This window comes from Leptodactylus fuscus, chromosome 2 (assembly GCF_031893055.1).
Source record: "Leptodactylus fuscus isolate aLepFus1 chromosome 2, aLepFus1.hap2, whole genome shotgun sequence".
Lineage (NCBI taxonomy): Eukaryota > Metazoa > Chordata > Amphibia > Anura > Leptodactylidae > Leptodactylus > Leptodactylus fuscus.
The window spans coordinates 272,760,095-272,781,632 of NC_134266.1; the positions used below are offsets into that span (position 1 = coordinate 272,760,095).

The 21,538-nt window shown below is 45.1% G+C and overlaps 1 protein-coding gene and 1 long non-coding RNA gene across 5 annotated transcripts in view; both read right to left on the reverse strand.

Annotated features, from left to right (window-relative positions):
* Nucleotides 1–1,375: 1,375 nt before the first annotated feature.
* GDPD5 (glycerophosphodiester phosphodiesterase domain containing 5) overlaps nucleotides 1,376–21,538 on the reverse strand; it is a 105,194-nt gene continuing 85,031 nt past the window's right edge. For 2 of the 4 annotated variants that reach the window (XM_075266283.1, XM_075266284.1), the window contains exons 9-17: nucleotides 18,661–18,743; nucleotides 17,868–18,018; nucleotides 17,512–17,733; nucleotides 15,355–15,512; nucleotides 15,096–15,243; nucleotides 14,632–14,714; nucleotides 10,578–10,592; nucleotides 4,926–5,038; nucleotides 1,376–3,848 (exon numbers count right to left, since the gene is read on the reverse strand). In XM_075266283.1, coding sequence (XP_075122384.1) covers nucleotides 3,712–3,848; nucleotides 4,926–5,038; nucleotides 10,578–10,592; nucleotides 14,632–14,714; nucleotides 15,096–15,243; nucleotides 15,355–15,512; nucleotides 17,512–17,733; nucleotides 17,868–18,018; nucleotides 18,661–18,743 — 1,110 coding nt within the window. In that variant the 3' untranslated portion in view covers nucleotides 1,376–3,711. The remainder of the gene's footprint in view (nucleotides 3,849–4,925; nucleotides 5,039–10,577; nucleotides 10,593–14,631; nucleotides 14,715–15,095; nucleotides 15,244–15,354; nucleotides 15,513–17,511; nucleotides 17,734–17,867; nucleotides 18,019–18,660; nucleotides 18,744–21,538) is intronic. The other 2 variants (XM_075266285.1, XM_075266286.1) reach the window with 2 other exon arrangements.
* Nucleotides 7,871–8,374, reverse strand: LOC142196106 (uncharacterized). The gene is made up of 3 exons (XR_012715127.1): nucleotides 8,290–8,374; nucleotides 8,113–8,156; nucleotides 7,871–7,889 (listed from the first exon to the last, which is right to left on the reverse strand). It is a non-coding gene; the product is annotated as an uncharacterized LOC142196106 (long non-coding RNA).

The following is a 21,538-nucleotide window of genomic DNA, read 5'->3' on the forward strand; positions in this document are numbered from 1 at the left end:
ATGTTCTCTTTAACTAGGTAATCTTAACCGATACCTTAAAGGGATCCTATCAATGGAATCCCTTTTTTTCTCACTAACACGTTGGAATAGCCTTAAGAAAGTCTATTCTTCTCCTTCCTTTAGATGTCTTCTCCGCACCGACGTTCTGTAGAAATCTGGGTTTTCTTCGGTATGTAAATGAGTTCTCTCACAGCACTGGGGGCGTCCCCAATGGTGTGAGAGAAATCTCCAGCGCTGCCTCTATCTTCTTCTGGAACGCACTCTCCTTGTGTCTTCTTCCGTCCCGGGTTTCAATCTACTAGGCCTCGGGCAGAGCCAACTGCGCATGCCCGTGGCTACAAGAAAATGGCCGTTTAAACAGTAAGCGGCCATTTTTTTGTGGACGCTTACACAATAAGCTGGTGTAAGCAGCCATTTTCTTGTAGCCATGGGCATGCGCAGTTGGCTCTGCCCGAGGCCTAGTAGGTTGAAACCCAGGACGGAAGAAGACACAGGGAGAGAGAAACGTTCCAGAAGAAGATGGAGGCGGCGCTGGAGAATTCTCTCACAGCATTGGGGACGCCCCTAGTGCTATTTGAGTGCTGAGGACCGCCCCCAGTGCTGCAAGAGAACTCATTTACATACTGAAGAAAACCCAGATTTCTACTGAACGGCGGTGCGAAGAAGACATGTAAAGGTAGGAGAAGAATAGCCTCTTAAGGCTATTCCTACATATTAGAAAAAAAGGGTATCCAATGATAGGATCCCTTTAACTACTCCGAAACCTAGGTGTAGTTATGTCAAGGTGTGGGAATGGGTTACAGGACATAAATAAGGGCCTATGCTGACCCCATGGCCACTGCCAAACGTGCCGACTATGGACTTATGAGCATCAGACCTGGAGACTGGTAGAAGGCAGCGCCTGGTCTGATGGATTACGTGGTCGGCCCGATACATTGGTGTCCCTTACCAGGGGAAGAGATGGCGTCAATGGTCCGGACAATGTTTTGCTCGGGATCTTATGTCTTGTACAGGACTAGTACCCCGCCTTCATAGCAGTGACCTATATCAGCAGGATAATACCCCTGTCTAGAATGATCTGAGGATATCAGTAAGATCAAGGTGATGGTTTGGCTTTGAACTCTCAATCCAATCGACCGACTTGCTTATCCATGGCACAGGTGATCCATGGCGGCCATGCTGGACCACATACAGGACTTACAGAATCTGCTGAAGACGTCTCAGTCCCAGATACCACAGGACAACTGAAGCAAGCTCGTGGAGCCGTGGCCTCAATGGGTCAGAGCTCGGGGGGCAGGTGGTTTTAATATTATGGATGCTGGGTGTATCTATCGGAGGATCGCCGAAATCGGAAGGACCACAAGGAAGACCAAGGACTGGTAGGAAACCATATGAAATTCATTTATTCTTGAACAAAATACAATAACCCGTCCCCTGATCACAGAAGACTCCGGAACAAACACTTGTCTAAGGACGATTGTAGAAAGGTGCGGGGTCGCTTGAGGTCACGGTGTCGGCCGCCGCCCTCTGTTTAACCCTTTTCTTCTCAGTACAACTTTCCAGTGTAGAAAAGGATAAAGATTAAAAAAAAAAAAAAAAAAAATCACAAACTAAAAACTCCAATAAATAAAATCTTGTTGTCTGTGGTTCGAGACGTCCTCGTAGCGGTGGATTTCATCTTATTGCACTTCTTTGTGTCTTATTCTTCTTCCAGAAGAGATGGAGAAGACAACTGAGGGTAATACAGTACAGGAGGAGCTGCAGTGCCCCCACTGGTAGGTGACGGTATTGCACTATTATAGAGTCTTAAAAAATGAAAATACTTTTGAATTTATTTCTCGTTAAGTCATCTACGTAAAAGCCTCAGGTCTTAGAGGGGATGGCAAGGGCCCAACCCCCACCACGAAATTTGGATAAGGACAGTAGCTTCGTGGTGCTCATCAAAGACAGCGCCATCCATTGTACAGTGGCTATATTTGGTATTACAGCTCAGTCCGTGTACTTGAATGGGACTGAGCTACCTATAGGCCATGTGACTGATGTATGCAACATTACATCCTGGTTAAATATGCCGCTGATCTGTGTGGTCTCAAGGTGTCAGCCATCAGTTTATGAAGGGGCTCCTTGCATTTAGGTTTAGTGCACCCCATCATGGATAGCCGAGTAACACAGCTTGGGGGCCACATCACAATAGATTATGGCAGCACGCACGACCTGCGCCCTTTACAATAAGCTTTATTCATCTCTGATATTACTACACGGACCTCCTCCATAAACCAGGACAGAAATCCAACTCCTGGCCCCACCATAGCTTCTTCTATTTTGTCATTTAGTGGTCATGTGATGTCACAGCAGCACAAAGTGGGCGGAGTTATGTGACATCACCACCAAAAATCACCTCTCTGACTGCTCTAGTGGTAAGAGACGGTAGTGCAGTGGCCTAGAGATTACGGATTGTCAGCCGTTACAACACGACAAGTCCCAGCAAACGACGAGAGAGTCAGAGATTGAAGACAAACGCAAGCAAGACTTTTTGGAGGAGGATGCTACAGGGCGGGTGTGATGACGTTCATACTAGAATCAGCTGTCCGTTGTCCTGGTTCATTGGAGGATCAGAACAACAGACAGGCAGACCGCTATAATAGTGGCTACATATGGAGTCCCATCAGATGTCCATTGTATTTAAACTGAAAGCGGTCATACGTGAAGGATTTGAGGTTGCAAGAGCCACCAGCACCAATGTGAACATGGCCAGAGGCTGAATGAGGTCACCACGCTGCTATATGTGACATCAGAACGTGGATATCCAGTTATTTCATGCCCCAATCTCATCATCGCCTCCAAAGCTGCATCCAGAATTCTGGTTACCACCTTACTGAATCTTGATTGCAGCTTTAGCTGTGACTGGAGTATAAGGAACGATCAGACTCAACTGGGTCAAAGCACAGATGCACTAAAATTCTGCCTTGATCTTTATCTTGTGAAATGATATCAGAAGGAACCCAAAAAAGTCAAAATCTGGTGACCCCAGAGATCATATTGGAGACTTCACAGCCCATCCTCGTTCCTTCCCCCCCCCCCCCAAGACACCCCGACAGCGTACAGAATGTAACCGAAACCCTTCCTTGTGCCTCCTGTTTTTTTGGTCCTTTAGAAGTTGAATGCCATCTACGATCTTCTCATACTGTCTGAGTGGGAGGGGCTTATGACAAGTCAGTGCAGCCTGGAGAGGCAGTGTATTGTACAGCAGACATCACTGTTGAATGGATACAAAATGGCCGCCTGCAGTATGAGAAGAGCAGACGCTATCCCCACACACTTATCAGACTGATCGGCGAGATTATTGTAAGAACGGGACGGACTCCATCAGGCTGTGTTCAATGTTCTCTCGGCTTAGATTGCAAAAAAAAATAAAACAAAACAAAAACATCAATTTCCACAAGAACTCGCTTGTGTCCTATTCACAAAAATACACAAAGGGTGAAAAAAAAAAAGGAATCAAATTATTTTCTACATATTTACAACCTCACAGTCCGGATTATACAACAAAACTAAGAAAAAAAACGATCTGCAAAAATAAACAATATCCTGGCATAAAGTAGTCCCGTAAAACGTCCCTGTCTTGGAAAGAAGTGACCGGGGAGGGGGAGGAGGAGGGGGAGGGGTCTGCTCTGTGGAATCCACTGGAAAAATGTATCCACGCTCGCTGTGTCAGGTCTCCTCAAATTTCTGACTGCTGCTGGTTTTCGAGTCTGTAGTTGGCGTTATGACGTCGTTGGAGAAACCCGCGTAGCGATTTTCGGAACACAGCGACAAATCCTCGGGGGTGTCCATGCTGTTATTAATCTCTGAGGAGGAAGAAGAAGAAGAATGAGGAAAGGGACAGAACGTCTGGAGAGGGCGAAGGATGACGGGAGGTTATTGCCACAGTCCAAAAATCTACTAGGGAGCAGCTAAATAACTGCAGCCAGGACTCATAGAGAAAGCCTGTGAGTCCTGCTCCCCCCCCCCCCCCATAGAGAAAGCCTGTGAGTCCTGCTCCCCCCACTCATAGAGAAAGCCTGTGAGTCCTGCTCCCCTCCACTCATAGAGAAAGCCTGTGAGTCCTGCTCCCCCCACTCATAGAGAAAGCCTGTGAGTCCTGCTCCCCTCCACTCATAGAGAAAGCCTGTGAGTCCTGCTCCCCTCCACTCATAGAGTAAGCCTGTGAGTCCTGCTCCCCCCACTCATAGAGAAAGCCTGTGAGTCCTGCTCCCCTCCACTCATAGAGAAAGCCTGTGAGTCCTGCTCCCCCCACTCATAGAGAAAGCCTGTGAGTCCTGCTCCCCTCCACTCATAGAGAAAGCCTGTGAGTCCTGCTCCCCTCCACTCATAGAGTAAGCCTGTGAGTCCTGCTCCCCTCCACTCATAGAGAAAGCCTGTGAGTCCTGCTCCCCTCCACTCATAGAGAAAGCCTGTGAGTCCTGCTCCCCCCACCATATAGAAAGCCTGTGAGTCCTGCTCCCCCCCCCCCATATAGAAAGCCTGTGAGTCCTGCTCCCCCCCCCCCCATATAGAAAGCCTGTGAGTCCTGCTCCCCCCCCCCATATAGAAAGCCTGTGAGTCCTGCTCCCTCCACCATATAGAAAGCCTGTGAGTCCTGCTCCCCCCCCCCCCATATAGAAAGCCTGTGAGTCCTGCTCCCCTCCACTCATAGAGAAAGCCTGCGAGTCCTGCTCCCCTCCACTCATAGAGAAAGCCTGTGAGTCCTGCTCCCCCCCCCATATAGAAAGCCTGTGAGTCCTGCTCCCCCCCCCATATAGAAAGCCTGTGAGTTCTGCTCCCCCCCCCCCCATATAGAAAGCCTGTGAGTTCTGCTTCTTCTGCATGAGACAGTTTTAAAAACCGCAGAACACAAATATAATCTGCAAAACCCCACAAATCACCTGAGAATATGAGCTTCTCTTTCATGATCCGCACGTCCCGGCTCGTCCTCCGCACCGCGGCGCTCAGCATGATCTGCTCGGGGTTATAGGTTCTGATGCTCCCCAGCCGCCACCTGTAACAGAGGAGGAGCAGTCACCAAACGGTCCAAAGTCTCTGGAAGGGGAAAGACTACATGACAAGCTGCAAAGCCGTTCCTGGGTCAAAGGGAACCAAACAATTACAAGGATGCATAGGTTAAAGTAACACGTGACCTTCAGTTAAGGGTTAAAACTGGTGCACAGGACACAGGGGCGATAGGGAACAGCGCACAACTGGATTGTCTGCATCGGTGTAAGATCATCACTGAACATGCCAAGTGCACGAGGGGTGCAAAATTACAGCAGTACATTGGGAAAGGAACAAAAGGTCGTGAAGGGGAACGGAGAAACCAGGGGACGGTGGAGTCATCGAGATGACGTGCATAACGCTAGGGCTGGAGGAACCTGGTAAAGACTACTGGAGAACCATGAAATTGGACAATCAATGGTATAAAAGTATATCCACCATGGCCATCTCTCAGAAGATATAAGGTATATCCACCATGGCTATCTCTCAAGATATAAAGTATATCCACCATGGCCATCTCTCAGAAGATATAAGGTATATCCACCATGGCCATCTCTCAGAAGATATAAGGTATATCCACCATGGCCATCTCTCAGAAGATATAAGGTATATCCACCATGGCCATCTCTCAGAAGATATAAGGTATATCCACCATGACCATCTCAGAAGATATAAGGTATATCCACCACTACCTCAACAGTCACGCCTTACACCAAATGAAGAACCTCCTCAGATAAAATAGTCCCACCAACCCTCCACTACCAGGCGTCATGGTGGCACTACGGCTGAGAGAAAGGTCTAATGGAGGCCCAAGAATTTACTGCATGAGCCTAAAATAGAAAAAAGTGACCACTATGTCCTAAATACAAGTGCACAACACTGTAGATGTAACCAATGCCAAAGAGCAACCATGAAGAGGGCTTCATAACCTGGTGAAGAGAGAGAAGGTACGGAGGTAGACCAGAAAGTCATTCGGCTATGGAGCTGCCTGGATACTGGGTCTGTTTGGAACAGATTTTAGGTTCATCATTGTCTACTCTATCATGAGATCTCCAACAAAATGTTCTTCGAACCGACCAGATTAGCTTGTACAGATGTGTGCCCACTAGAAACTAACTTAGGTAACCATCATGTGGTCCTCCAAGCTATTAATTGGAGGCATCTCCTGCACCTTTATTGGGTAAGATGGGAATGTACAGTGTGTTCTCATGTAGGTGGAGGACCAGAACTCTTAAGAAAAGTAAAGGTCCTCCATGATCAACTGACCTTTAATAACCAAGATTGGCCTTCATTCTTAAACTTTGCCTTCTGATCATCCCACCCATTTCTTGGAAGGTCCATTGATATGTGGCCTGACCAAGGGGCCATTCCCTTCATGGCCCCCATCCATGTCTTGCATGTTAAGAGTGGGTCAGAACTCAAGTTGATAAAAAGAATTTTCTGGGTCTCGTCACATAGGACAATTGTGGTGGGTCAAGAAGCAGTTTTGGGCTTTACCAACAATATTCCCTGCCTTGCACAATCCATAATTGGTTAAAAGGACCCTCAACAATAAACTATAGCCTCATTGCTAGAGCCCCAGTGATCAGCTGTAATCTATAGGAACACCTGGCAGTAAGTGTTCAATTTCCCTGCAGTGCCTCCACAGGGGAGGAGGAGAATTACAGTGTTCATTCATATCAATGAACGTGTAATGCAGGACAGGACAGATCCTCCGGGCCAAGACATGAAGATCCCATGCACCTCTATTCAGAATTGACCAATAGGTTGTATGAAAATTGGTTTTATAAACTGGACAATCCCTTTAAATAGTTAATCTACTCTCACACCCACCATTTAGCAAAAACGGACAAGGAAAAGGTTAGTGTGGCATTCATTTCTTGAGAATAGAATTTATAGAGACCTACCAGAAACCCTGAATTTGAAGTGGACCTGTGATCTCTGTGAGAAAAGTACTGCTCAATGATGGGGCCACCGAAACGTGTCATATTACTACAACTACAATGAAGCGCCCGGGTACCAATAGTAATGCTCAGATTTTGGTCAAAGCTGGTAAAAAATCCAACCTATCCCATGACAGGTGCAATAAATTCTACTCCATCTGTCTGCATGTGACATGCCACACGGATAGAAATGGGCAAGTGGAAGCAAATTTCCATAACGTGTAACTCGTCTTATACTGGGAAATGTAAGTTACACAGGTGTGAACAGATACCTGAAGCTTTGAAAAAACTTTCTGGTAGTGTCACGAAACGTGCTGTTGCGTTAGCGGAGTCTTCACATTGAAAACAGTATCAAAAAGGAGTTGTCACCTAGTCACCCAGGCTTCACAGAAATGCATAGGCCCTGCCCTATCCTTATGTCCTGAAGGCCTTCTCCAACATTTTCTAGGCACCGATTAAATGGTTATGTTCCAAAAATCTAATGGATAGGGCTCGTCACCGCTACCGTACATTTCTAGGCCGATCTGATGAAGGGTCAAGCAGATGGGAGATCCGGAACCAGATATGTTCGACGTGTGTGACCACCAGATCTGTAGGTCTTGAGTGATCCCCAATGCCATGACCACAGACAGCTTACTCAATACCTAACGGTATTAGTAAAGCCTCTACGTTTATGTAACTGTGGACTAGGATTTCCTTATCAGATTTTGTACAAAATTTGGTTTAAAATTATGTTAGACTACACAGATGGAAGAGCAGCCCTTCCCCAACATCATCTTTCTACTTCCTGCTAGAGAAGGACAGCCCCTCCCAACATCATCTTTCTACTTACTGCTACAGAAGGACAGCCCCTCCCAACATCATCTTTCTACTTCCTGCTACAGAAGGACAGCCCCTCCCAACATCATCTTTCTACTTCCTGCTACAGAAGGACAGCCCCTCCCAACATCATCTTTCTACTTCCTGATAATGTAGGACAGCCCCTCCCCAACATCATCTTTCTACTTCCTGATAATGTAGGACAGCCCCTCCCAACATCATCTTTCTACTTCCTGATAATGTAGGACAGCCCCTCCCCAACATCATCTTTCTACTTCCTGCTAGAGAAGGACAGCCCCTCCCAACATCATCTTTTTACTTCCTGCTGGAGAAGGAGAGCCCTTCCCCAACATCATCTTTCTACTTCCTGCTGGAGGACAGCCCTTCCCCAACATCATCTTTCTACTTCCTGCTAGAGAAGTACAGCCCCTCCCCAACATCATCTTTCTACTTCCTGCTAGAGAAGGACAGCCCCTCCCCAACATCCTCTTTCTACTTCCTGTTGGAGAAGGACAGCCCCTCCCCAACATCATTTTTCTACTTCCTGTTGGAGAAGGACAGCCCCTCCCCAACATCATCTTTCTACTGGGAACACTTTAGGTAAAATGGACTATAGAAAAGACTAGATAAATGAAATGAAAGACCCCCCCCCCCCCTTCTCTTTAGGGGTTTGTGGACATGGAAGTCAGTTGGATCATATTATATAAGAGATAACATATGCAGGATACAGAAAGATACACAACGACTAGGAATAGTAATAACCAGTGTGGTGAATTACAGACACATCAATAGGACAGGCTGGAGTAGCAACAGTGATGTCATCGAACGATGGGCTCTGGAGACGGATGACATAACACAAAGGAAAAAAAATTCTAGATACAAAACCAAAAAAAACTTCTTAAAAAACACTTCTGTAGTAGTAAAGGGTCACAATAGATTAACAATTTACAGAATTTGGATGTTTATTTTTGGAATTTTTTCTTTTAAGTTCCAAAACCACTTTCTAAAAAATAGATTTTCGTGCAGTCCCATAGACTAGACTCTCAGGAAAAATCGAAACAGATCTGAAAATGGGCAAAAGGATAAACTCTCCTTAACCAAAAAAACAAAAAAAAATGTAAAGAAAAAGCAAAAATGCAGAATTCATATTTCTCTAATCCAACAGAATATTTCAGGATTACGACACACGAGATACAATATCATTTGTATAAACCATAAAGATTTGCGTCATGTGTGACTAATGTATGGTTTGCCGACCATACATATACCATGTCGCAAAAATGACCGCCACCTACTGGAAACGTCTAACCAATCGTAAGACATCTGATAGGACTGATCAGTCTACAAGAACACGGGCAGATCTCTCCCTGCTAGGGTTGAGCCGATCTTGAGATTTCAGGATCGATTTTAAAATCCGATTTCAGATCATTTCCCAGCCGATCCAGGGATCCCACGATCACCGATCAGGATCTGATCTTCCCCGATCGCTCAACCCCAGTTGTATATTATATATACAGTAGGGTTGAGCCGATCTTGAGATTTCAAAATCCAATTTTCGATCATTTTCCAGCCAGTCCCAATTGCCGATCGGGATCTGATCTCTCCCAATCCCGAATGCTCAACCCTACACCCTGCTGATATGACGGACATCACTAGCGGCAGCCACTTCGTGAATTGGTCGATAATCCCAAGTACAAAAAAATATATTTAGGCCAAAAACCCATAAAAACTTCCCTGAAAGAGACTGTCATGAAAACGGATTCATTGAAGCGTGGATAATCCACAGTAACAAGGATGATCACCCTGGTGCCGAATAGGACTAGGTATCATGGTGGCGCCAGGCAAACCTTGGCAAATGCCCAGGGTAAATTTGTTCCAAGCTGGTGAAAACCAAGGGGCCATTGTGACTGTCGGCCATAGAAAAGAAGCTTACAAAAGCAGCCATCACCTATCTGGCGCCAATGGATCGGTGGGTCTGGACCTGGTACCAATAGATATTATTGGCCTGGACGCCCCTAAAAAGATTCATTCATTCATTCATTTTGTATCTGGTGCCAGGGATCGCACCATCCTGATCACACATGGTCACCACATTACTTGAAGTCTAAGTTACCTTTACTAGAAGTATAATGGAAAACGGGAAGCGGCCACCATTTTCATACTTGGCACCAGATAGATCATCTCTAATATTTGGAGCATCCACGATCACCTGATTCATGACAGACTCTTTAAAGGGGGTCTGTCAACAATTTTCAACCGGCCCTGCAGATAGATAGCTTAGGGTCTCCTGAATCAAACGCCGTTTCCCCCTTGTGAATCGGACCATCCATGGCTGAGATATCGCTGTTTAGTCTACACTATTGGATTTTCGCGGGCGCCGCCATTACTCCAAGAGCTCATTTGCATATAGACAAAAACAGCGATATCTCAGGAACGGAGGCTCCGATTCACAAGGGGAAAACAGCGTTGGATTCAGCAGACCCTAAGCTATCTATCCGTGGGCCGGTTTGATATGCAGTGATCTGGCGACACAATCCCTTTAAGGATCAATCCACAAAATGGCTGCCTCAGTATCCAGCTAGCGCCTACTATATCCCCCAAGCCACACTGAAGCAGATTGACTTTTGCACAAAAATAAATTCCTGCTTTTAGAGAGAACTGGAACGGAAATAACAAGAGTCAAAATGTGACAAAAAGAGACAGCTGGACTTTCCCAAGCTTCCTCCATGATGGGTAAGATTGGGACAGACAGAGGTGGACTGAGGAGCAGGACGGCAGAATTACCTGATTATGTGATAGCTGTGAGATGCCAGGATGCAGCAGAGAGAGGAACATGCAAAGAAGTCAGAGTGTTATGAAAGTAAAACACGGCAAGAAAGCAAATGTTAAGTCATAACAGTGGGTGGCGCGGGCGGCCATTATCAGACGTAGAGACAGTCGGCACCGTAATCGGGGAATTCTACCCATATAGCGGAATACTCATAGTAATATATATATACTCTATTCTGTAATCAACTATTAGCCAACGACTTGTGTCAAAAGTGTAACTGGCACCAGGTGGCGCCACATCCCAATGTGACTGGTCCATTTTGTGGGATGCATGTGTGCAATCTAACTTTACCATTGACATTTCATTGCCACCCAGCTTTCCTAAAAGAGCTGACAATCGTATCACCTCATGTGCTAGCCTATGGAGTGGTCTGAAATTAGAAAAGGAGAACAGCGCCCCCCCCTCAGTCATAGGCTACATAAGGTACTGCAGCTCACTAGAATGTGGCAAACCTGCAATACTTGATACAGCCAAGGATGGGAGTGGCGCCATTTCTGGCAAAAAGTCTATTAGCTCAGACGGCTGTGACACCTGACAGGATATGGGCAGAAAACATAACAGGTTCTCCATTGCCAGGAGGTGGAACAGAGGTGCAGCCGCCATTGCTTCTCTGATCCTCTACCATTGTGTTGATTTCTTCCCAGGAAGCCTGGTACCAGTGAGGATGACACGTACAAACCAACGCTCACCAAATCAGACAGAGTTGGAGCCAAAATATCATTCACCCGGGATCCTGTGTGCGTAGACCTGTCAGACTTGGTGGTGGAGGGGATTACTTAAAAGGGGCGGAGTCTTCCTTGTAAGAAACCGGGGCAGATTTCTGCTGCATCAAGCTGCCCCCCAGCCAGAGATGGTGTAATATCTCCCCGTGGTGGTGGGACAAGAGATACCATAGAAGTCTTGTTGGTATAGGTCAGATTTTTGTTTTTGCTGATCGAGAGCTAGGGGGCGCTCATCAGCTTCACTGAACAGGGGTTAATCACGACCCGACCCACGGCAGTCTCAGAAATACAGGTCACATTTTTCTGTGGGCTACGCAGTGAGCGCCCCCTAGGCATGATTTTTGTATTTTCACTCTATAAAGTGGGTTTGGAGCTCCGTTAAAAAACGAACAAAACAGTGTTTATAATTAATGTATCCCCATCACCACGCCGTCAACTTTTCATCCTGTAATAGGCGCTGCTCTCCTGACTCTGGGACAGTTGGAATTTTCCGTCTAGCCCCCACCATTCCTGAGTTCTCAGTGCTGATATGTGAACTAAACTCCCTAATAGCAAGTGGGTGATCTTAGATAGAAGCAGGCAGGGGGGCGTGACTTAGAGCTCCAATAAGAGACCAATCATATCACAGCTCAGCATCACGCCCCTTGCCTGCTCCTGGTCATCACCACCCTCCTGACATTAGGGAGTCTAGTTCACATATTCAGCACCAAATCTAACAGCATGGATTGCTCAGGAACAGTGGGGGCTAGAAGAAAAATTCCACCTGCCCCAGAATCAGGGGAGCGGCACCTATTAAATAGGTGAAGTAGGTAGAGGTGGTGAAAGGTTCCCTTTAAGGAGGCCATGTCTTGTTTCCAGATATGTCAGTTGTATGTCAATTGATAAGATATCAATTCTTAATCCGCTTTTCTTATCATTCTGGATTGTGCCGTTCCTCTGTTATTATTCCTGGAAAGGTGTGAATAAACTGACAACTGGGCGTTACCATTCCACTTATCAAAGGAGTGGGACCCTGCACAGTCTGGTAGTGTCAGTGATAACTGCACACTGTCATAGTGTATAGGGCACACCGCCAACCGGTAACACCTGACTGTCAATGTATTATTTCTAGGAGGAATAAGAGAGGAACAACACCAGGCTGTGAACCATCCAGTAATAATCCAGGACTGAAGAGTCTATTACTAATAAAAACTGGTATTAGGGGACATTTTCCTAATTTTGTGTGTATTCTGAGTTACATTAGGCCTCTTCTCTATGCACATCCAAAGCTGCATTCAACATACTCTCCTGTCAAACAGAATTTTGCATATAGACAGTGAACCACCAAAGGGGCGACCATTGGATACAGCATTACGCAGACTGAGACCTCACAGGATTCTAAACACAGCTTTGGGTGTAACAGGAGGAGATTTAATCATTTACATCAGTCTTTCTCAAAGTGGGCGATAACGCCCCCTTGTGGGCGCTGGAGGCCTATAGGGGGGCAGTAAAGGGCACAGAGAAGATTGGGGGGCGTTGAAGCGGTTTAGGGGGGCGATGGCTAATTTAAAGGGGTGGTATCATAACAATGATCCTATCTATACTGCTTGTTAATGTGGATGTAAGACTTTTCCTAAATACACTGCTTCAGCAATACTGCTTTGTGTGTCCACTATCTTACTTTATTCACTTCATTATGGACACTAGCACCCGGCCCCCTGCTCATTGCTGAGGGAGCCACATGTATGACGTAGCTCCCTGCTGTGTGGGGCTGAGTGTACGGAGCCAGCCTGTGTCTGCACCACACATACACATCACATACACATCACCTAGCTCCCTGCTGTGAGATAGAGGGGGGGTATGTGGAATAAGTGCTGCTTTCTTATATAAAGCAGTCTAAATCCTACTGGGCTAAAGGACCCGGTCTCTCTGTTCACTAGGATAAAGCTTTATTATATAGAGCAAGCTGCTAGTGGGCAGAGGAGCCAGGTCCTTTAGGAAACTCCGTACGAGGTAAATCCAAGTCTACAGGACCTTTTGATGACATCACAGGCCCTTCAGTCATCCCATAGGATCACGCTATGTGGTGGGTGGAGCTACACGCTAATTTGGGGGTGGGGCTAATTGACGCGCGCAAACAGGAAGAAAGAAGATTTTTAGGCAGCTTAGAAGGCAGATCAAGCTTCATGAGGCTACCCCTTTAAAAATGTTTTTTTGCTTTTAACAAACTTTACCACTCCTTTATGCTTAACGCGCGTTTCCTCGTGTAACGCCATCTAGGGGACTAGACAGTAACTATTTCCTGTCCAAAAGTTGTCAAACTGTACCATAGATGGCGGTAAGCTCCAATATTAACATAATGACTGCGATTGTGATTCTTAAGATGTAGTAAAGTAAAAAAAAATTGGGGGGGGGGGGGGCGCTAGAAAATAATTAATTCTCGAAGTGGGCGTTAGACAAAATAAGTTTGAGAACCTCTGATTTACATTATACGTCACAGCGGTGTTTATGGAAAGTCTTGGCGCCACACCGTGGAGAAGAGTGGTACTACAAGCTAAGAAATCTACCAGAAGGTCATGTCTGCCCCAGGACAGTTCACAACATAGAAGAAGCCGTGTAGAGTGGAGAAACGCAATGAAAAAAAACATCAGAATTACTGTAAAAGGTTAAGAGCAAAGGACAGACATGTAGAAATATTAAACCGCAGCCTCTAAGGGAAACCATCAGCAGGGTTGGAACCATTACAATTAGCCAAAAATCATCAGGGTCTAAAACTGAGCCAATTGAGTCCTAGACTCCTAAGAATGTGAAGGAGTCAAGGGGTCACATCTCATAAGGTCTAGTAGGATTAGTTTCGGATGGGGTCACACGGGTACAGCCAAAAATCATTGCACGGTAATGGGGCAATCACTGGCACCAAAAACCTGGAATACCCTTGAATATGCCCCAGTGGCAGAATAATAATACAAAAAAAAGAAAAGACTTATTTATTCTTTCCCTGTAAGTAGTAGCAAGGCTAAGTTACTTAAAGGGGCGGCCTACCAATATGGTGTCCTATCAGTGGGGGTCAATCACTAGGACCTTTTTTAGATCTCATGGTATAGTGCCTAAGGGGGTGGAGCATGACAACACCCAAGAAAGGAGTCAATCATGGCCCCTTATGGAGGCTCCACCCCAGTGTACCTCTTTACATGGAGTGCCCCTTTAAGCTACTGGAATATTCATGGCTGCATTTATTACGTGATGAAGCGAAGAAGGAAATCTCAAGTACGTAGAGAGCAATGAGGAGGAGCAGGGGGTCACTTACTTCTGCAGGACAAACACTCCTATAATTACAGTGAATGATACGATATCCGATGTGATCCATATGAGCGAGTATTCATCTGGAGGCTGAAACAGACAGCAGATTTAGCTGTGAGTGGAGTCGGAGGAGGATTCATCGCCCTCTTTACATCTCATCTGCTCTATCAGCTGAATGGTCTCCTGACTACACCTTGCTTTACACTGCAGCTTTGCACCATTAGGACTTCGCTATTATCAGTGACTTCGTCTTACAAGCAGTCTGAACTCCGACTGTTTCATCAGAGTTTCCTGATTCTGCCCCAGTCTCCCCCATGCTTTACACTGCAGGTCTGACTGTACTGTAATGACCCTCAGTACTGAAGCAGCAGAAGGAGGAGTTTCAAAGAAACCCCATTCACTAGGCTCGTAGTGTAGACGCACCGTCTGACCCCCACCATAGAAAATACCAAGCAATGAACAATCACTTACCAATAACCAGATGGGAGAAGGCACCTTACTGAGGATATGAGAGGTGTCAGAGGTGACGGACTCAACGCCGCCGCACCACAGCACCGAGAACAACCACGGCTCATTGACGGTGTAAGTGTTGAGGGTCAAATTCTGTAAACTGTACACCCTGCAAAGGAGAAAAGATAAGATAAGACATACTGACTATGTCACATATGCCCAGTGCAGAGACCATATATATGGCCCTTTAAATGCATATTATAATCAACCTAACAAATACCTGATGTCTTCTTGGTTAATCTCTGTATATCTCAGGTTGATGAAGGTGATGTCCCTGTCCTTCAGGAATTTAGGGTCTCTTTTGAGATTTGAAGCTTGTTGAAAATCTGGAGCTAGATGTCGTACAACGGGTCTCTCATGATCTGAGAGCCAAATCACCTATGGGGAAAAAATAATCACTATAATAGCACCACAATCTGCAAGCATATAGCCACTATAATACTGTCCCCTATGTAGAAGAATATAACTACTATAATACTACTCCTATGTACAAGAATATAACTACTATAATACTACTCCTATGTACAAGAATATAACTACTATAATACTACTCCTATGTACAAGTATATAACTACTATAATACTACTCCTATGTACAAGAATATAACTACTATAATACTGCCCCCTATGTACAAGAATATAACTACAATAATACTACTCCTATGTACAAGAATATAACTACTATAATACTCCTCCTATGTACAAGAATATAACTACTATAATACTGCTCCTACGTACAAGAATATAACTACTATAATACTGCTCCTACGTACAAGAATATAACTACTATAATACTGCTCCTATGTACAAGAATAAAACTACTATAATACTACTCCTACGTACAAGAATATAACTACTATAATACTACTCCTACGTACAAGAATATAACTACTATAATACTACTCCTACGTACAAGAATATAACTACTATAATACTACTCCTACGTACAAGAATATAACTACTATAATACTACTCCTACGTACAAGAATATAACTACTATAATGCTGCTCCTATGTACAAGAATATAACTACTATAATACTACCTCCTATGTACAAGAATATAACTACTATAATACTACTCCTATGTACAAGAATATAACTACTATAATACTACTCCTATGTACAAGAATATAACTACTATAATACTACCTCCTATGTACAAGAATATAACTACTATAATACTACTCCTATGTACAAGAATATAACTACTATAATACTACTCCTATGTACAAGAATATAACTACTATAATACTACTCCTATGTACAAGAATATAACTACTATAATACTACCTCCTATGTACAAGGATATAACTACTATAATACTACTCCTATGTACAAGAATATAACTACTATAATACTGCCCCCTATGTACAAGAATATAACTACAATAATACTACTCCTATGTACAAGAATAGAACTACTATAATACTACCTCCTATGTACAAGAATAGAACTACTATAATACTACTCCTATGTACAATATAACTACTATAATACTACTCCTATGTACAAGAATATAACTACTATAATACTACTCCTATGTACAATATAACTACTATAATACTACTCCTATGTACAAGAATATAACTACTATAATACTACTCCTATGTACAATATAACTACTATAATACTACTCCTATGTACAAGAATATAACTACTATAATACTACTCCTATGTACAATATAACTACTATAATACTACTCCTATGTACAAGAATATAACTACTATAATACTACTCCTATGTACAATATAACTACTATAATACTACTCCTACGTACAAGAATATAACTACTATAATACTACTCCTATGTACAAGAATATAACTACTATAATACTACTCCTACGTACAAGAATATAACTACCATAATGCTGCTCCTATGTACAAGAATATAACTACTATAATACTACTCCTATGTACAAGAATATAACTACTATAATACTACTCCTATGTACAAGAATATAACTACTATAATACTACCTACTATGTACAAGAATATAACTACTATAATACTACTCCTATGTACAAGACTATAACTACTATAATACTACTCCTATGTACAAGAATATAACTACTATAATACTGCTCCTACGTACAAGAATATAACTACTATAATACTGCTCCTACGTACAAGAATATAACTACTATAATACTACCTCCTATGTACAAGAATATAACTACTATAATATTACTCCTACGTACAAGAATATAACTACTATAATACTGCCCCCTATGTACAAGAATATAACTACTATAATACTACTCCTATGTACAAGAATATAACTACTATTATATATGATACCACTTCTACTACTGTTACACTATAATGGTCATCTCATAGGTGTTCATAATGTCACAGATATGGCGGTGTACCGCTCACCCTCTCCTGCGGTATTCCTGACTGTAGGATGGTGTTCACTGTGATGCTGATGTAGTTCTCATACTGAGGATGGTTGGACGGAAGGTGATGGATTCTCAGAAGAACAGATACGTTATTTTCTTTGGCCACGTCTAGCAGGTCGGTCAGTTTACAGACAGACTGGTTCGCGGCCTCCGTTACATCCCCTGAGGAAAGCGAGCTGACTGTCCAGAAAGGATCCGTCTGGATGGGAACAGAAGTGTCAGAGAACATATGCAGTAATGCCACTGAGCACTAGGTGGCAGTACAAAGCCTTTGTATTTAATTTGTAATATAGATAGATAGATAGATAGATAGATAGATAGATTGATTCTCACCTTTATAAACCACTCTCCAGCATTCAGCCTCTCGAGGTCGGTCCAGTTGAACATGGCGGACAGCTGAGACGACAGTTCGGGGAAGACCTGTTCGATGTTTGTGGTTCGCCGCAGCGTGTCGTCGTGCATAATGAACGGAATTCCATCATAACTGTAAAGACAAAGTCTCCAATCCGTCCATAAAATGTTTCGGATCCAGCAGTGGTGGAAGCATTCATGAAGCATGCCTCGCTGTCCCTGCTGCTGCCAGTAGAGGGCAGCCTTGCCCTCTGACACGGTGGATTCTGCGACTCCCCATACACATGGCTGACACAATCTGTCACGTAAGGTGGCATCTTACAGAATGGCCGACCCTGCAGAACAGGCTGAGCGTGGGAGGGCCGCCCACAGAACAGCCCACATCTCTCCTCACATAGGTTACAACTGTTCTCAAGAGACACATGCGGTGTGCCAGGGTGTACAGGCCGCCCGTGTAGCTGCTACGGTGCCCAGGGTGGAGGGGGGCCCTGCTAAGGAGGCACCAATCTCCAGAACACTAGAAAAACCAAACCCTGCCAAATATTCCCTTTACTTTCCTTCTATAGACGTTATATACTCTAGTTGCAACCAAAGCTGCATTCGGAATCCTCCTGGTTTCCCATTCTCCGGCCTTCGCTCGCATCTCGCCGCTTGCTGTAGCGAATTGTGAAAGACACGGCCTGCTCTGAAAGTCTGTCCGCACGGTCAAGGCCTTCGAATGCAGCTCTGGAGGTGACTAGAGTGGATAAAAATCGGAGGAAATGTCCGTCCTTACCTTACCATGACATCGGCCTGCAGCCCGGACGTCCGCTGCTCCAGCGCCTTTTTAAAAGACATTAAAGTATTTTCTGGAGCCAACTGAAAGAGACAACAGAGGCGGGGGGCATTAATGGGCAGGGGGGCAAATACCCCCCCAACAGTCCAGTATACAGTATTACAGGGGGTTTGTAGGAGATACCATTACATAGAGGTGGAGACAGGAGGGCGGTCACCCATAATGCTCTACAATAAAGGAACCGAATCCAAGACCGCAGTGCTAACCACTGAGCCACCGTGCCGTCCGAGGAGCCGACATTTTTGTCAGGTCCTTTGCAACCACCACATACATTTGGTCACCAGATGAGAGGTCTGCTAGACACAAAGGAAAAGATTTGCATCGCCACTGGCCCACCAGGGATCACCACTGGCCCACCAGGGATCGGGTCCGGTGATGGCACTAGATAAGACTACTCACTGACTCTGGATCATGAAAAAACCGACACTGTTGCACGCTTCTAAACAACAATGGATAGATATGTATCACCACTAGGTCACCAGGAATCATGTCCTGGACCATACCACTAAACCACCACCGGACCTGTAATAACACCGGACCACCAAGAATGTGACTATGTACCACAGGCTTTGTGGCGCACCATTAGGAAGCAATTAATAGATCTGTATCACCACTGGCCCACCAGGGAATAGGTCCTGTGACAATACTGCAACTCCATGGACCAGGATTACTAGGACCACTAGAGTTTTAGCCTAATTTTCTGGTGGTATATGTACCACAAGTCATCAGGACCAATAACAGCACTGGCCCACCAGGGATTGGATCCAGTGATGGCATTAGATAAAGACTATTTCACCGACTCTGTATCACGAGAAAACAGGCATTGTTACACGCTTCCAGACAACAATGAATAGATATGTATCATCACTAGGTCACCAGGAATCATGTCCTGGACCATACCACTAACGGGTCCTGTAATAACACCAGTCCACCAAAAATGTGACTATGTACAATTAATTAATGTGCAATTAATAGGATCTGTATCACCACTGGCCCACCAGGGAATAGGTCCTGTGACAATACTGCAACTCCACGGACCAGGATTACTAGGACCACTAGAGTTTTAGCACTGAACCCCCAGAAAATTAGGCTACGTACCACAAGTCATCAGGACCAATACCAACACTAGCCCACCAGGGAATAGGTCCTGTAATAATACTGGAACTCCATGGAGCAGGATTAGTAGGACCTAATTTCCTGGTGGTACAGTGCCATGTACCACAAGTCATCAGGGCCAATACCAACACTGGCCCACCAGGGATCACCACTGGCCCACCAGGGAATAGGTCCTGTAATAATACTAGAACGCCATGGTGCAGGATTACTAGGACCGCTAGAGTTGTAGCCTAATTTTCTGGTGGTACACTGCCATGTGCCACAAGTCATCAGGACCAACAACACTGGCCCACCAGGGATCACACTCTGTCCTACCAACTAACAAGCCCTGTACCATACTACTCGACCACCACAGATCTATACCACCACATGCCCACCAGGGGTCCAGTTCTGGACCAAAAGCGATGAGGCCCATGCACCAGTAATCCCCACCACTAGAGTCAGTAATCAGCTGTAGGGGGCGACTCTACCAACACTTCCTTTAGACTGGCAAATAATTCTGTAATCTGGCAACCATAAATTCCATGCGTTGTGCTGTAATAAAGCAGATGTCGGCTTCCAAATCCAGTAAAATCCCAATATCTGACCAACCGGGGTTAGTAGCGCCACCAAGTGACAGCACGGATGTCGTCGCCACCACACACCCTTTGTATGCCGGGGCTCTGCACTCCCACCCAGTCATTTACAGAGGAGCGTGCAGAGGATTTAGGGGGAGGATTCGCTGACATTTCGGAGAGTCTCCCCGGGGGCTTCCTGGCAGAACAGGCGATGTGTTAATATTGAGCGCCGCTAATTGGTTACATCATTTAGAATTCATTACACCCCGCAGCACAGAGGATTTCTCACTTTGTAGGACACCGTTCTAAGCGGATACAAGCAATAACCTGTGGAATTAGAATCCGCTACACAGCGGGGGCGAGCGGCGCCAAAATATTCAGCTTTATTAGTGGCTGCCGAGGTGCCAGGTACACAACGTCTCCTGCCTCGGATGTCACTAGCGCCTACTAAAGCTGCAGACTGCTCGGCTCGTCAAAACGGCTTGACATGAAGTCTTGACACGTCTGCGCAAAATAAGGGCGTATAAATGGCGACTTCCTGCACGGATCAGCGATCCATGGGACAGCTGAAATAACATGTCAAGAATTGAGTGACAAAATGAGGCCACGTTGTGACAAGGGCACTGTCCGGGGGACTCACTAGAGCTGGATGACCAGCAGGGGGCGCCAAATACACTCCCTGACAAAAATATACCGCGCCCTGACAGACGAATCACATCGCTGCAAAACTCACCCTGCAGTTATGGCTTGAGCAGATAGGATTGCAGGCAGGGTCTTAGTATTTACTGGGTTTGGCCACAAGAGGGCGCCAAAGTGCTTCTCCTGTTGCCTTATAAAAAAGGCTCTCAGAGGCTACTTTTGGGTAGTGTACATTTTAGCGAGAGATCGGTGACTATATGATATTCAAGGTGTCTATGAACCAGCCATACGTTTTTTTTTTTGTTTGTTTTTTTTTTTGGGGGGGGGGGGTCACACCTGCCTCTATCAAGGGTCAAACCCTTTCCTAGTGATGAGTCTCTAGGTGGCGCCATAACCTCTTCTGCTTAGGACTGAGCAGTTGCCAGCTCTCTGCTTGTAGTCAGTGAAATGCATGGATCTACATCCGAGGACCGAATACTTTTCCCAGCTGAGGGTTTGTTACAATC